Source organism: Narcine bancroftii, chromosome 4, assembly GCF_036971445.1.
Source record: "Narcine bancroftii isolate sNarBan1 chromosome 4, sNarBan1.hap1, whole genome shotgun sequence".
In the NCBI taxonomy this organism is placed as follows: domain Eukaryota; kingdom Metazoa; phylum Chordata; class Chondrichthyes; order Torpediniformes; family Narcinidae; genus Narcine; species Narcine bancroftii.
Window position 1 is genome coordinate 245050129 of NC_091472.1, and position 14223 is coordinate 245064351.

A 14223-nucleotide genomic window follows, 5' to 3' on the forward strand; every position below is an offset into this window, starting at 1 on the left:
ACTCATCAATTCTTATTCCTCTGTACGACTCACACCTCTGCCTTGATTTGTGAAGTCCTGGTTTAGATCCTTTCACTTGGAGCAAGAAATACTTTGCCAAGATGAACTTCAGTATGTTTACCCTTCAAATCCTGGCCTCTATGTCACTGCACATAGATAGGGCCATAGTTAGACCTAATTTGTCCTGCAGAAAAGATTTTATCAGAAGATAGCAGTGGAATGTCTTATTTAATAAATCATACTTATGCCTGAGCTGTTCAAACAACATTAGCCGCCCCAGCTCATAACAGACCTCTACACACCTGATGCGATTATGATGCCAAGTGTCCAGGATCATGTTACCATCATCAATGCTATTAATCTATTTGGATTCAGGGATGTTTTGGGGGGCAGCCCCATTTGATTCCTAGATATTGGTTAATTTTATTCCAAATGAAGATAATTTGTTTTAGTATAGGGCTGTCTGTTTTCCTAGATAACAATTTTAACATTCCATTTATAAATAAAGTCCTCTGCTATCTTCTTGCCTATCCTGTGCAGATCAATTTATGCCCAGGATGTTTCACCTCCCTCTTCAAAGAGTGAGGTGATGTATCTCGATTAGGCTGCCAATAGTATTTCTTGAAGTCTGGCAATAGTATTCTGCCCAGACTGTAATCCCTGACTACCTTTCCAGTCCACAGAAATGTTCTTATCTGTGAGAATAAATTTTGTAAAAATCCCCAGGGCAATGCCATGGGCAGTATCTGAAAGAGGTGCTGAAGTCTCAGCAACACATTCATTTTAACACAGTTCACCCCACCCACTAAAGTTAAGGCCAGGGACATCCATCTATTTAAGTCCTCCTCAATTCTCCCAAGCAAGGGGGTATAATTTAGTTTATATAAATTATTCAAGTTGTTGTCTTTTCTGACACCTAGATATTTGATCCCATTTTGTGGCCACTTTAAATAATTGTTTTCTTGATATTGTCTGTAATTTCCCCTAAGTAAGTGGCATGGTTTCACTCTTGTCCCAATTGACATCGCCAGAGATCTCCCCATAGTCCTCCAGAATAGATCACACGTTGCTTTTGGAAAACCTGCTCTCCAGCTAAGTTTCCCAGTATCCACATCCCTTTATTTGACCCATACCTGCACTGTCCTGGGTCCTGAAGAAATTATTTGCCTTCAGTATTTCAGATTTATTGTCAGAGTACATACATGACATCACATACAGTATTTAGACAATGTTCTGCTGAAACAAATGAACTTCACGCAAGATCAACATTCCGTTTATTGTCAACTGCATGAAATACACCAAAACCACTTCCCATGCAGTCTATGTTCAGGTTTCCAATCACAGACTGCATTTTGGAACCAGAAGAATGTTGCCCCTTTTATTTGTGGTTTCTTTTCCTCCTCAGTCTCAGTCTCCAAATGATTCTGTAGGCAAGGATTTCAATTTAGTTCTATCAGTCAGATTTTTAAAAATCTCAGAATGAGCAGCTGGTATGCACGTCCACCGTATGGCAGCACGTCCCTCTTCTTTTGGCGTCCTATCACCAAGATAAGCAAAAGGGCCGACTGATTTAAAATGTTTACAGCAAAAAATAGTGGAGGTCTCTGAGATGAAATCGGCACGTTTCTCCAATTTATGTTGAACAAGTGAAACAATCCGGATGCAAAGTTTAAAGTTATTAGCTGCTGCACATTATCATTGAAATCCCGCATCACTTGGATGAAAGACCAATTTAAAAAATCCTTCCTCTCCGTCGACTCCATCTCCAACTCTTGATACACGGGAAAAGTCACTAACATAAAGGGCCAATGCCACCCCGGACACACAATCTCTTCTGCCTCCTTCCATCAGCGAGAAGGCTCAAGTGTGTGAAATCGTGCACCAACAGGCTTAAAGACAGTTTCTTAACTTCGGCACAACCATCAAGCGACTGAATGAGCATGACTTTGCTGTGCATTAATCTTTCTCATCGTTATTCCATGCTCTCTTACTGTGCTGTTGACTTGTTACTTTTTGTAGCTGTGTGGATGTTAGAATCAACTCGCTAGACTGCTCGCAGAAGAATCCTTATTATTATGCCAGAAATAATATGAGAATAAATTTGACCTTAAATTTTATTTAAGGCAACCTGGTGTTGATTTTTTTTAGAGTACTCACATAGGAAAGCCAAACGATTTTTTTCCCCTTGAGGTCTGGAGCTCGCAAGGTATGGGATATATAGTCTTTCAAAATTCCTGAAGTTACAATTCTGGCCCTGACACATCAATTAGTGGAAATGGGAGGAGGGAAAATAACATTAACCTATGAGTTTAGTCCATTTGCGGACAAAGAATGCAATACGCAAAAGTGCTGGAGAAACTCAGAATGTCACACCGCCTAAGCTGTTGAATTTCTCCCACACTTCTGGGCATTGCACTATATGACAGCAGCTGCATTCGAACAACTCCAGAAAATAATATTGCCACCTTTATTTATCGATCATACCACACTCATACAGTAAAGAGATAGCATTTCTCCAGGACCTCTTAGCATTTTTACATAAATATAAATTAGAATAATTAGACACATTGAAATATTAAAATATTAAGACATATACAGTAAGGGTACACTATCCACATATGTTCTGGAAATTCAGGAGCCTGGTGGCTTGGGGAGAAAAACTGTTTCCCATTCTGGATTTAACACCCTGAGTGCTATGGTACCTCCTACCAGATGACAGAGGGAGAATAGTTTACATGAGGGGTGGGTGGAGTCCACAATGTTTATTGCCTTTCACCTACATCGAATGTTGTAAATGTCCTTCATGGTAGGAAGAGATCTTTTCTGCTGATTTCACTTTCCTCTACAGGGTTTTGTGGTCTGAGGTGATACATCTTCTAAACCAGGTGGTGATGCAGTTGCACAGGATGCTCTCAATACATCCTCTGTAGAATGTAGTGAAGATGGAGGGTGGGAGATGAACTTTGCTCAGACTTTGCCAGGAAGTAGAGGCACTGCTGGGCTTTCTAGGCTAAAGAGTTGGTGTTAAGGGGCCAAGTGAGATTTTCCACAAGTGAACTCCAAAGAACTCAATACTCTTGATAATCTCAATGGTGGAGCCATCAATGTTCAATGGAGCGCTGTTCTCCCCTCAACCCTCACCCCCACCCCCAGGCCCTCTTGAAGTTGACAGTGTTTTTATCACTTTTACTGACAATGTAGACAAGAGTGCTGCATGGTTCTTCCTTCCATTTCTCCAACTGTTTAATTTACCACCTCAAAGTTCTTCAAATAACATGGCTGATCTTGGTATAAGTAAAACTCGAAAGTCTACAGACACAGTGGTTTGCATAAAAACACAATGCTGGAGAAGGTAGATCCATTGTTTCCACATGCTCCTGTCCCACTGAACTGATATCATGTTACCAAGACTCCATTTTGTCTCCTCTTGGTCCAATCATCCACAATACCTCACATGCCCTCCTATGCTTCAATGACTTCCATTGCCTGGACTTGACCACCTCATATTTATTATGGACATCCAATCACTTTACACCTCCATCCCCCATACACAAGGTATTAACCCCTTCATTTCTTTCTTGACAAAAGACCTAACCAGCTTCCCCACCACCCTCCTCCATCTGCAGAACTTGTTGTCACCCTTACTAACTTCTCCTTTGACTCATCCCCTTTCTCTAAATGAAAGAAATAGCCATGTGTACCTGCATGGGTTCCAGCTTAATCTGCCTGTTTGTTGGCTTTGAGGATCAATCCATGCTGCAAGCCTACACAGGCAAAATTACATTGATGCTGCCTCATGCACCTGTGATCAGCTCATCAAGTTCATTCACTTTGCTGCCAACTTTCATGCCAACCTCAAATTCAATTGGCCCATCTCCAGTAATACTCTCCCCTTTCTTGATCTCTCTATCTCCATCTCAAGAGATACTTTCTACAGACATATTTTACAAACCCACTAACCCCCAAAACTACCTTGACTACACTTCTTCACTCCTAGCTCCCTGCAAGGTTTCTATTCCTTTCTCTCTATTTCTCTGTTTCTGTCGTATCTATTCCCAAGATGAAGTCTTCCAGTCCAGATGATCTGGAATGTCTTCCTTATCCCAAAAATGTGGCTTCCCCTCCATCACCATTAACTACCCCTCACCCATATCTCCGCCATTTCCTGCTCACTGGTCCTGGCCCCATCTGCCCACAGACATAGCAAAACACCTTATCACCTTACCAGCCTCTCCAATAATGCATTATCCTCCATGATTTCCACCATCTGCAACATGATCCCACCACCAGACATGTCTTCCCCTCTCTGTGTTCTATTGGGAACACGCTCTTTGTGACTCTTTTGACCTATCACACCTTCCTATTAATCACCCCCTTGGCACCTTCCTTTGTGGCTGCAAGAAGTGCCACATTTGCACCAACACCTTATTGGCATTTGGGGCCCTAAACAGTCCTTTCAAGTGAAGCAATACTTCACATCTGTGTCTGCGGGAGTCATCTACTGCATTTAATGCTCTCTTTGTGTCCTTCTCTACATCACTTCACTGAGCACCTTTGCTCTGTCCGCATCAGTGATAAGGATCTTCCAGTGGCTGACCATTTGAATTCTGTCCCCTAGTCCCGCACTGACATGTCTGTCCATGGCCTCATGTACTGTCAAACCAAGACCACCCTTAAATTGGAGGAGCAACAGCTAACTTTTCATCTGGGCACTCTCCAACTGGATAGCAGTAACATCAACTTCTCTGGTCACTGCTTGCCTACTCCCTGTTTTTTCCTCCCTCTTCTCCATCACTCTATCTTCTTTCCTTCAGCTCTCAATCCCCTTCCTTCTCCATTCACAGAGCCATTCCCCCTCCCTTCATTTGCTGGTGTGCCTTCCTTTCTTATCCACCTATTGCCTCCTGTCTGTGAAATTGCGTTCCTACCCCACGATTTTGTTCGGGTGCATGCCCTCATTTTGCTCATACATTGATGAAGGGCTCAAGCCCAAAATGTTAGTTATGTATCTTTATCTTTGCTATGTAAAGTACACGGTTTGACCTGCTGAGTTTCTCCAGCTTTGTGTTTTACACAAGAGTCTTGTTGCTCCGGAAATGGTCCAAACATATAGTGAATTTCCGCACCCTATACCCAGGATATGCTCTGATTAAGGACGTTATTTACTTGTCATCAGAGCACGTGAGAAATTCGAATTGGAAAAGGTGTCCACTCCAAGCTGACATATGTTTAATGTTTAATTTTAACAGGGTCATTCTAAAAATAAGAATATGCACAGTGTCGTTCCTCGTACAATTACGAGCAGTCTTGACCTAGATGTGACTCGGACTCTGGGCTGTCCAGGAGTAAAGCTTTGCTCTTTGTCAATAATTAGTGCTCCCAAATGCCCGATCAAAAAACTTGATATTACCCTTGGAGCCAGCAATTCAAGTCAAATCAACCAGCTTATTATGAGTGGCTTTGGAAAGAAGCCCAATTGTTTGATAACTGGTGAAAACCAATGATGTCTTCTCGCTGTGCTTTAAGGACGTATTTGCACGCTCAGTTTGTTCATAGTTCTTTCTTTCTTTGAGTACTGTTTATTATAACCGGTAATTAGAAATTCTGCAGAAAAAGAATCTCAGGGATGTGTGTGATATAGTGTATGTTCCCTGCAATAAATTTTAACTTTGATCTTTGAAGTTTTAGGAGATCTATTTAGGGATGTGTCAAATTGTCGGCCACGGAAATCAGGAATTGGTTGGTATCAGCCACACCTTTCCCTCCCTGGCACTCAAAAAGCAATCGACTCACACAGTTTGACTTCATGATTTGGTTGCATTCTGTATCGTTGCGAGATCATCTGAGGCACCGTGGAGCAGGCTCACGCGCGGAATTTGAGCCCTCTTCATGAATTCCCTCCTCGCCCCCGCGAATTCCCAGAGCAGCTCACGTCCCCATTTCGCTTGATTTCGAGTTAAAGGCAATGTCATATTGTCGAAATATCTCGCTCTGCGACCACCACGAAGGAAGAAGTTGCACGGTTAAAAGGGGGTCAGTCTATTTTCGGGGTGTTGATTGGGAGATAAGGGATGCCTTTTAAACGTCGTGATCCAGGATTTTTTCCCCGTGCATTGAGAAATCGGCCTCGGTTTATTGCCTTTTAACTCTGAATCCTGCCGCGCTGCCTTTCCACAGGGGTTGAGGTTCTGCTGGCGGGCTTTGTCTGAATTCGAAGTGTGAGAGTTTTCCCTGAGATACGACGCTCAGGGTCGGTCGCAGAATCTATTAAAAGTCACCAGGGCTTTGAAACCATGACTCGATAATCTCTCACCTGAGTTATTGTCGTTGGGAGCGTTGCTTTTTTTGTTGTGAACTCGTTTATTCCCCGGAGTTCCCTATCATGTCTGTCATTACTCTGCCACACATTGCGAACGTCACTGACACCCACACAAACCATTTCAGCTATAAAGCAGAATTGCGTTCAATACCAAGACATTTACAAGCTGCACAGCAGTGAGTGACGTTAACTCAAGTTTATTTTTGAGGCCAAGCAAGTCTGTGAGTATAAAGAAACTGATGCCTCCTTGTCAGCAATTATGTTTGAAGTTTGTAAGAAATAATCCTTCTGGATTCTCTTTCCAGTAACATCCATGCGCAACAATGCTGAAAACGCGAGTTTTTACTTTCTATCTCAGCCTCTCCCTCGTGGCTTTGGTCCACACAATCCCCTTGGAGTCAAAGGATGCTTGGAAATCTTTGGAAAACCCGAGAAACAGGGAATTGGTAAGAGTTTGGTGTTACTTTAGTTAAGTCAGCAGAAAATAGTTGTAGACGGGCAAGGATCCCAAACCGTAGATTGCAGACCTGCTTTATGAGGGCGCTGGGGAGACATTCATCTTCGGGGGAAGGAATGCTCTTTGAAATAATAACTTTTATGACTCGTTATTTTTGTTCGGAAATTTGCTCATGCATCCGGGAATGTCTGTGTGCAGCTTTTTTTTTCTCGTTCACTCGCCCACAATGAGGTTCTATTTTATGGCTTGTTAGTTTGGAAGATTTTTGAAACGTGTCATCCGGTAAGGCGCTTCCCATCAAGCGAAAGAGACGAGATGTCTAACTTACCACGCGATGGCAGGAGCGTTATAGACGGAGTGATTGCATCCAGGGTCATTGGTATTATTTGCTAATCCACGCGAGATAGAGCATTTACAGTTGCTGTTAGTCAGGTACGATGGCGGGACCAGAAAGTTTTCAGCCCGAGACATTTTATTTTTATTCATCATCCAGGCACTGAGTGGTCGTTTACTATAAATGTGAAGACCAGGTCAATACTTGTAACCTTAAAGTTAGGACCCTGCTACAGAGCTCCTGTTAGAATTATCATCAAGCCTCGTTAAGCAAGTGTATTATTAGACAGGTCTGGATTCGCAGTTAATTGTAATTTCTTCACCTCATAACAACACCCCGTTTCATTTAATTTAATCTTTTGTGTGTGACCGTTTGTATTTGGATGCGTCCGAATTTAATAAAACTGTCGATCATTATTTCCTTGTGTAATCTATGTGATTAGATAAATCAGTCAGTGAAAGATGCGACGTTAAACTCAAGGAACATGTTGATGGTCTTAAACCGCGGTTTTGGTTCTTCTCCCCAGTTTTTCAGAACGCTTCAAGCTTATTTTTCTGCAAGAGGGGTTGATGTTGGGAAGTTCCTCAAGTCTATCAGAATGGAAAACGGGAGACCATCTGTGGCAGCCTCCCTTTACCCGAACCACATCTCTTCTGCTTTTTCGGACTACGAAGGACAGAAAGATTCCTTCGCCGCTTTCTTAAAAGGTTGAGTACAAGAAGATGCGAAGCCGTCACTGATGATCTCACCTGGAAACACTTAACGATCTATTCAATAAACTCTTCATATTTTTAACATGACAAAATTTTGTCATTTTATTTATTTTGTCGTTGAATAGCAACGCGTGGTCCTTGAACGTACCAGGAATCTTTTACTTTTCAGTTTTCATTGCTTCAATCTGTCACTTAATGCAATGAAGGGCAGATTTGGAATTGTTCAGGTCTAGTTAAAAAAAAGTAAAATAAATACATATTTTAAACCATAATTGTCGTTCTTCAGCCTCTCTGACCGGCATCACATTGCCTTATTTATCTTTAATAAAACAATGTGGAAAGTGTTGGTGGAGAATTTAGTGATGAGATTAATTGAAAATCTCATTAACATAGGTTCATAAAATAAAGTAAAAGTTAAGGCAGATAAAAAGATATGACAGGGGGACTCCTTGATGGAGGAGCGAGCCTTGGAGAAATTTTACAGAAAGGTTTTATGATCTGAAGGCGGCTGCTGAGTTAATTGCTGTCTTTATCTGAGAACCTCAACTGAAAGATGTACATTTTCAGTGTGGGAAAAAGGAACCTACGGATTTTTATTATTTCTATTTTCTTCGAAATACGATTAGTTGAAACATCAGCCCTTTCCAAGATGAATAGTGAGAGAAATAAGAGGGCCTGCAGATACCGGAAAACTGGAGCAACACACAAAATGCTGTCTATTGTCTCTTGACGGAATGAAAGGGATGTTTGGTCAGCTGTAATAAAAGCGGGAATTGCTCTGAAATACTCAGATGACCAGGCAGCATGTATGGAGAGAGAAGTAGTCAGCGATTCAGGGTGCTAACTCTTTATTAGTTGAAGAGCCATTGACCCGATGACGAGTTACTGATTGGAAAAGCGTCTATCCAGCACTTGCCTTTATTTCCGATTCCCAGCGGCTGCGGGGTTTGGGAGCTTCAATCACGGTTATTTGTGGCGGTTATGGTCCATGATCTGATCAATTCGGCCACTTCAACGTTCTCACATCATTATGGTTGCATTTCTGACGATTTAATCAAATTATTTCTACCCATCGTGGAAGCGACAGTGAGATTCAACAAGCCCCGAGCATCCTGGGCTTGCAATATCCTTGCATGAAGTCCACGCTGTGACTTTTTTTTTGGCTGCGCTCCCCGGGAAGAATCATTGAACAAATTACACTTAAACTGAGGAAACCTCAGTCAGAAACAAAAAAAAAACAAATGGATGAGCCAGCCGGCCAGGCAGCAGCTGTAGAAGGAGAGCGAGCTTTCATCAGAACTTCCCTCACCAGGTTAAGTCACTGCCAATGGCTGAAGTGAGAAGTAAGGCATTACTATTAGTTGAACCGTTAAAATTAAGAACCGCGGGTGTTACACGGCAAACTATCGATTTGACAAATATTAGGATTAGCCCCAATAAAAAGAATGTCGATCATTACTCTTGGACTGTAAAGATCAAGCCTAGTCCTCATTTTCAACAGGATATGAGGAAGTGGATATTTGAAACATGATCCGCAAGCGTCTGTGGACTTTCTTGTTTAACTTCACAATTGCAATTCAGTTTTCATTGTAAAGTCGGAAATGATTACCTTCATTTGAAATTACTCTTGACATTGTGCTCATTGAAGCATCGAAACAGACGGTCGATTGGGCTGCAGGCATCCCCCCCTCCCCCCCCCCCCCATACACGTTGGAAGGATGCAATTTGCGGTTGTTCTAGTCCTGGTGGATGTCAGGTTGCGATTCCAGTGGTTAAAGGGATTACGTAGGATATCCAGCATCGAATACCCCTCAATGGGAAATAGGGTTAATGCTCGACAGAGAATGTCCCTCAACTCATTCATTGCAATATCCTATTTCCTCCCTCCTGTGTTCATCTAGCACCCTATAATAATGAAATAAAATGGCATACATTGAATTTCAACCAAAATAATTTGCAACATAGTTTGCGTTTTCGCAATTATGATCAGATAAAAATCTATATTTTTTTTGCCTGTGTCGATTTCTATCACCAAATGACAGACCGACACTGAATACTTCACTTGTAAGCAAAATCAATTTTCACTAAAAATTTTCACTAAAAAAAATTTTCAGTAAAAAAAACAGACGAGAACAATGGAATTAAATGAAAACAATTCGAATTAAGTCTAACTGGTACAGAACAGACTCTCCCATTGAATGCACCAGGAGAGATTTTGTGCTTTGAAATACTCGCTTATCTTATATTCTATGACCTTACACCAACAATAATTAAGAATACAATACACTTATTCAAGACTGGAGCCTCTATCTTCAGTTCTCAGTATCATATCTACTGCCAGGTTCTAAGTATAGAGATTGGAGAGAATTCTGAAAATGTTGCTTTTGAAAGTGTGTCCACGTTGCAACTGAAGGAAACCTGGTTAATTCAAGGAGCAGAGTTGGCTCTCCAAACCCTACAGGACCAATGATCAGGAAGTACAGTTGGACTGTACTCCCTCACCACAGGAAACAGCCATCAATGGAAAGAGAAACAGTTACAATTTAGATTGAAGACCCTTTGTCTGAACTGTGAAGGGGAGAAAACAAGAGTTTTATGTGACAGAAAGGGTGTGTGTGTGTGTGTGTGTGTGAGAGAGAGAGAGAACTGGAATTCACTGTCTATAGGTAGATTAGACACCCGACCCCTCCTCTTGGCTCCGCCCCGTCGGTCCCTGTTTTTCCCGCCTTACCTCCCATTGACCTGACGACCATTGTAGAGGCGGGCCGTTCGTTGCAAGCTCAGAAAAGCTCCTCACAAGTCTCCGAGTATTATCGATCACGTTACAGTGTGTGTGAGTGAGAGGCGCGCGCGTGTGTGAGAGAGAGACGGGCATGTGAGTGAGAGGTGGGCACGTGTGTGAGAGCGAGGCGCGCATGTGAGTGAGAGGAGGCGCGCGTGTGAGAGAGGAGCGCATGTGAGTGAGAGGCGGGCGCGTGTGTGAGAGAGGAGCGCATGTGAGTGAGTGCGAGGCGCGCATGTGAGAGCGCGTGTGCGCACTGAAGGGGCCTTTGCTCGCCCTTCACGTTTGCATGAAGGACTCGCTGCGATGAGGGTTCTTTGGCTTGAAATGTGATTGTGCTGTTTCAAGAGGATCACTCCTCCAGTGTCCCGCCAACGTATCGGTGCATTTCATTGCAATTTCGAGATGCTTGTTGGGTGTAAAATTGACCTTCATTTGGGGGTGATATTTCGAACATTTAATTGATGTAAGACCTTGTTGGATGCCCCGAGTTTAGTTTCGTCCCCCCTTCCAACCTCACCCCTATCTCAGGACTGCGCGGGACAGGCATAAACTGCTCCCTTCATCTTGAGAACAAAATGTGGAAAAATAATTAAACAAGCGTCTTTAATCCACGCATACATTTCCATTCCTCTGCTCACAAAAAGAAAACCATACTTGAAGCAAGCAAAGATAACCATGGAGACAAATAGCCCGTCAGTGTTTCGATTCAGGACCTTTTATTGGGGGAAAAAAAGTCCCGACTCCAAACATGGACCATTTCTCTCCAATGGATGCTGCCTGACTCGCTCAGTCCCTTTGTTGGCTTGGAGATTCCAGCATCTCCTCTTTTTATTAGTTCTAACGTTTTTTTTTAAAAAAAAATCAAAAAATTGTATGACCACCGACTTTTTTTTTATTTGTTGAACAACAATCATAATTTATTTTACAAATTTCTTCTGACAATAGTATTTTAACGCCCCGCCAATGAACCGCAACTGTTGCAGAGTAAAGGGCTGGACGGAGCTCGAAGGAGAAAGGACATCCTGTCCCGGAACGGAATCAAGAGCCAATAGTCCCGCCGAACTGTTTAAGCCGACGGACCGAACAAGTCCGTCCGTCGTGAAAGCTACTCCGGGTTGAGGATGTCGGGCTTCAGTCCCGAGCTCATCGACTATCTCGAGGGAAAAATCTCCTTCGAGGAATTTGAGCGGCTCCGGGAGGAGAGGAAGGCGCGGGAACGGGTGAGGGATGGGGATGGGGATGGGGCTGGCAGAGAGCTCCCACGGAGCCAGCGAGAGCACGGGAAGAGAGAGGGCATGCACTCAAGCGTCGTGGCTCGCCTTTCATGGCCCGTCTCTGATTGATGAGGCGTGGGTGTAGTCACCAAGCTCGACTGCGACATTAATCCCATTTTAAACATTCCGCTCCTCCGATATGGGGCCCAGGGGTAATCGAGGAGAAAATACTTGAGTCAGACAGGTGTCATGATTGTGGAGGGGAATGGCAGGTTAACATCCCTGTCGCTTCTGACTGAAAGTATTGTGCGATCTTTCGCTCTTCAGCTGCCAGGACCGATCGTTGTCCCTGCAAAAGCTGAACGCGCCATCTGCACTGCATTGAATTGAATGGTCAGCCGAGATGCTTGTTTATTGGTTGGAATGAAACTGGACACCCCTCCCCTCCCTCGGACTTGGACTTAATTGTGCTCCTGAGAAGGAAAGGGGGAGGCAGAGAGGTGAACACATCTGCTAGTTGGTGAATATGTGATTGGTGTCAAGGACCAGGCGTTCCTGCTTCCTGTACTGATAATTCCACCTGATGTACATTATCTGTCTAGAAATGAAAATAAATGTCATACAGTACAGAAACAGGCCTCTTTGCCCAATTCATCCACAATGACCAGGTTTTCAAACTGAGCGAATCCTGTTTGGCCATATCTCTCTCGACAAGTTGTTTTCAAACTGCCCCCCTAAACTCACATTCCACCTTAAGCAATCCCTTTGTCATAAGTGCTCTGTGATTAGTAAGGGATTGCTTAAAGTAGTATGTGAGTGGAAAGAAAAAGTTTGAAAACCACTGTTTAATCATACCTAATTGACTCGTTATGTGCACAGTTTCATAACTCCAAAGGAAGTGGGCCAATGACAATTTTTCAGTACCATTGGAGCAGTGGTTCTCAACCGTCCCCATTTACCTTAAGCTATGCCACAGAGCACCTGTGGCATAGCGAGTACTTAAGGTAGAATGTGAGTTTTTTTTAAAAAGGTTGCCCACCCCTGGATTAGAGAATACTTGAAAGGAAACATTTTCACTGAAAAGATGTGGAACTGTTCAAAAAAAGATAATTGTAAACCCAAGACTCTCATAGTTATGAACATTTAATGCACTCTCATCTGCAAAAAAAATTCAGATTAAGTGCTGGGAAATTGGATTAGAATAGATCTTATCGGAACTGAAATAGAACCTATGGGTTCTTCTGGACCATAACATTTTATTTACTCCAGTCAATTGAAACAGTCTTTTTTTTAGCCATCAAAATAGAATAATCAATAATAGAATAATGTATCTTATTTTCAGGAAGCTACAGGTGGTGGAGTAACTGAAGATGAAGGAGAAACCACAGCAGCAGAAGACTTGGATGGCCCATCCAGAACTTCACACAGTAGAGCCAAACAAGGGGTAGATGATTCAGGTATGTTGCTCATCTGATTTAGAAAGGGGTTGTCTGGTATTTATACTTCCAAGATAGGCAGTTGTTTCTGCTGTTAAAGTAGATGAACTGAATAAAAATATAAAATGTTTGGGCTTTTTGCTAAAATTGTGATTTATAATCAGTTTAAGGGTTAAAATGACTGAAAATCACTTATAAACATATTTTTGCCAATTTCTAACAGCTAGAAGTCTGCACAAAGATTGTTGACATTCTTTTGAGTGTCTCTTTTGTTACAGCTTTCTTATCAAGGTTAAAAATTGTGTTTTTGGCCTTCTAGATAAACATTGAATTTGATTTTGTGCTGTTGCAATCAAGATTATGAAGCTCAGTCAAGACCCAGTGGTTCTCAACCTTTTTCTTTCCACTCATACCACTTTTAAGTAATCCCTATGCCATAGGTGTTCTGTGATCAGTAGGGGATTGCTTAAGGTGTTATGTGGGTGGAAAGTAAAAGTTTGAAAACCATTGTTTTCATCATACCTAATTGATTCATTATGTGCACAGTTTCATAACTCCAAAGCAAATGGGCCAATGACAATTTTTCTCAAGCAAAATATTTCAGTAACAATTGGGTCTAGAGCAGTGGTTCTCAACCTTCGCTTCCCACTCACATATCACCTTAAGCAATCCCTTACTAATCACAGAGCACTTATGGCATTGGGGTTACATAAAGTGATATGTGAGTGGAAAGAAAAAGGTTGAGAACCACTGGTCAAGACAATTTCTTGATTGTTGACTTTGAATCTATTAATATCCTATTATCTGTTTATTAATTGTTTTTTTAAAAATATTTTATTTATGATTTTCATAGACTCACAAAACTCAACAATCCATTCAATCTTTCCAACATTCCTGTGTATATACAGAGTCTGTATTTTCCACCCTCCCCACCCCCATACAATTTAACGTTCAATCAAGTAATT

At 42.2% G+C, this 14223-nt stretch overlaps 2 protein-coding genes and 1 long non-coding RNA gene across 6 annotated transcripts in view; 2 read left to right on the top strand and 1 right to left on the bottom strand.

Annotated features, from left to right (window-relative positions):
- LOC138761813 (uncharacterized) overlaps positions 1–10738 on the bottom strand; it is a 36723-nt gene extending 25985 nt beyond the window's left edge. Inside the window, exon 1 of the long non-coding RNA XR_011356523.1 lies at positions 10555–10738. This is a non-coding gene — a long non-coding RNA (uncharacterized lncRNA). The remainder of the gene's footprint in view (positions 1–10554) is intronic.
- On the top strand, positions 5937–7915 carry LOC138761812 (uncharacterized protein C2orf66 homolog). Of its 2 annotated transcripts, none has more exons than XM_069934582.1 (3): positions 5937–6033; positions 6625–6765; positions 7637–7915. In XM_069934582.1, exons 2-3 carry the CDS (start codon positions 6643–6645, stop codon positions 7820–7822), a joined length of 309 nt encoding a protein of 102 aa, XP_069790683.1. In that variant the 5' UTR covers positions 5937–6033; positions 6625–6642; the 3' UTR covers positions 7823–7915. The 2 variants fall into 2 exon arrangements, with proteins under 2 accessions (XP_069790683.1, XP_069790682.1); XM_069934581.1 differs by lacking the exon at positions 5937–6033 and adding an exon at positions 6431–6540.
- A 150-nt stretch (positions 10739–10888) lies between the features above and the next one.
- The window catches only part of gtf3c3 (general transcription factor IIIC, polypeptide 3), a 100817-nt gene continuing 97482 nt past the window's right edge, over positions 10889–14223 (top strand). The window contains exons 1-2 of one of the 3 annotated variants that reach the window (XM_069934586.1): positions 10889–11071; positions 13165–13279. Coding sequence is in view for 2 of the 3 variants with exons in the window: in XM_069934585.1 (XP_069790686.1) it covers positions 11730–11828; positions 13165–13279 (214 nt within the window). In the remaining variant the exon portion in view is untranslated. Of the gene's footprint in view, positions 11072–11608; positions 11829–13164; positions 13280–14223 lie in introns of those variants that run through there. The other 2 variants (XM_069934585.1, XM_069934584.1) reach the window with 2 other exon arrangements.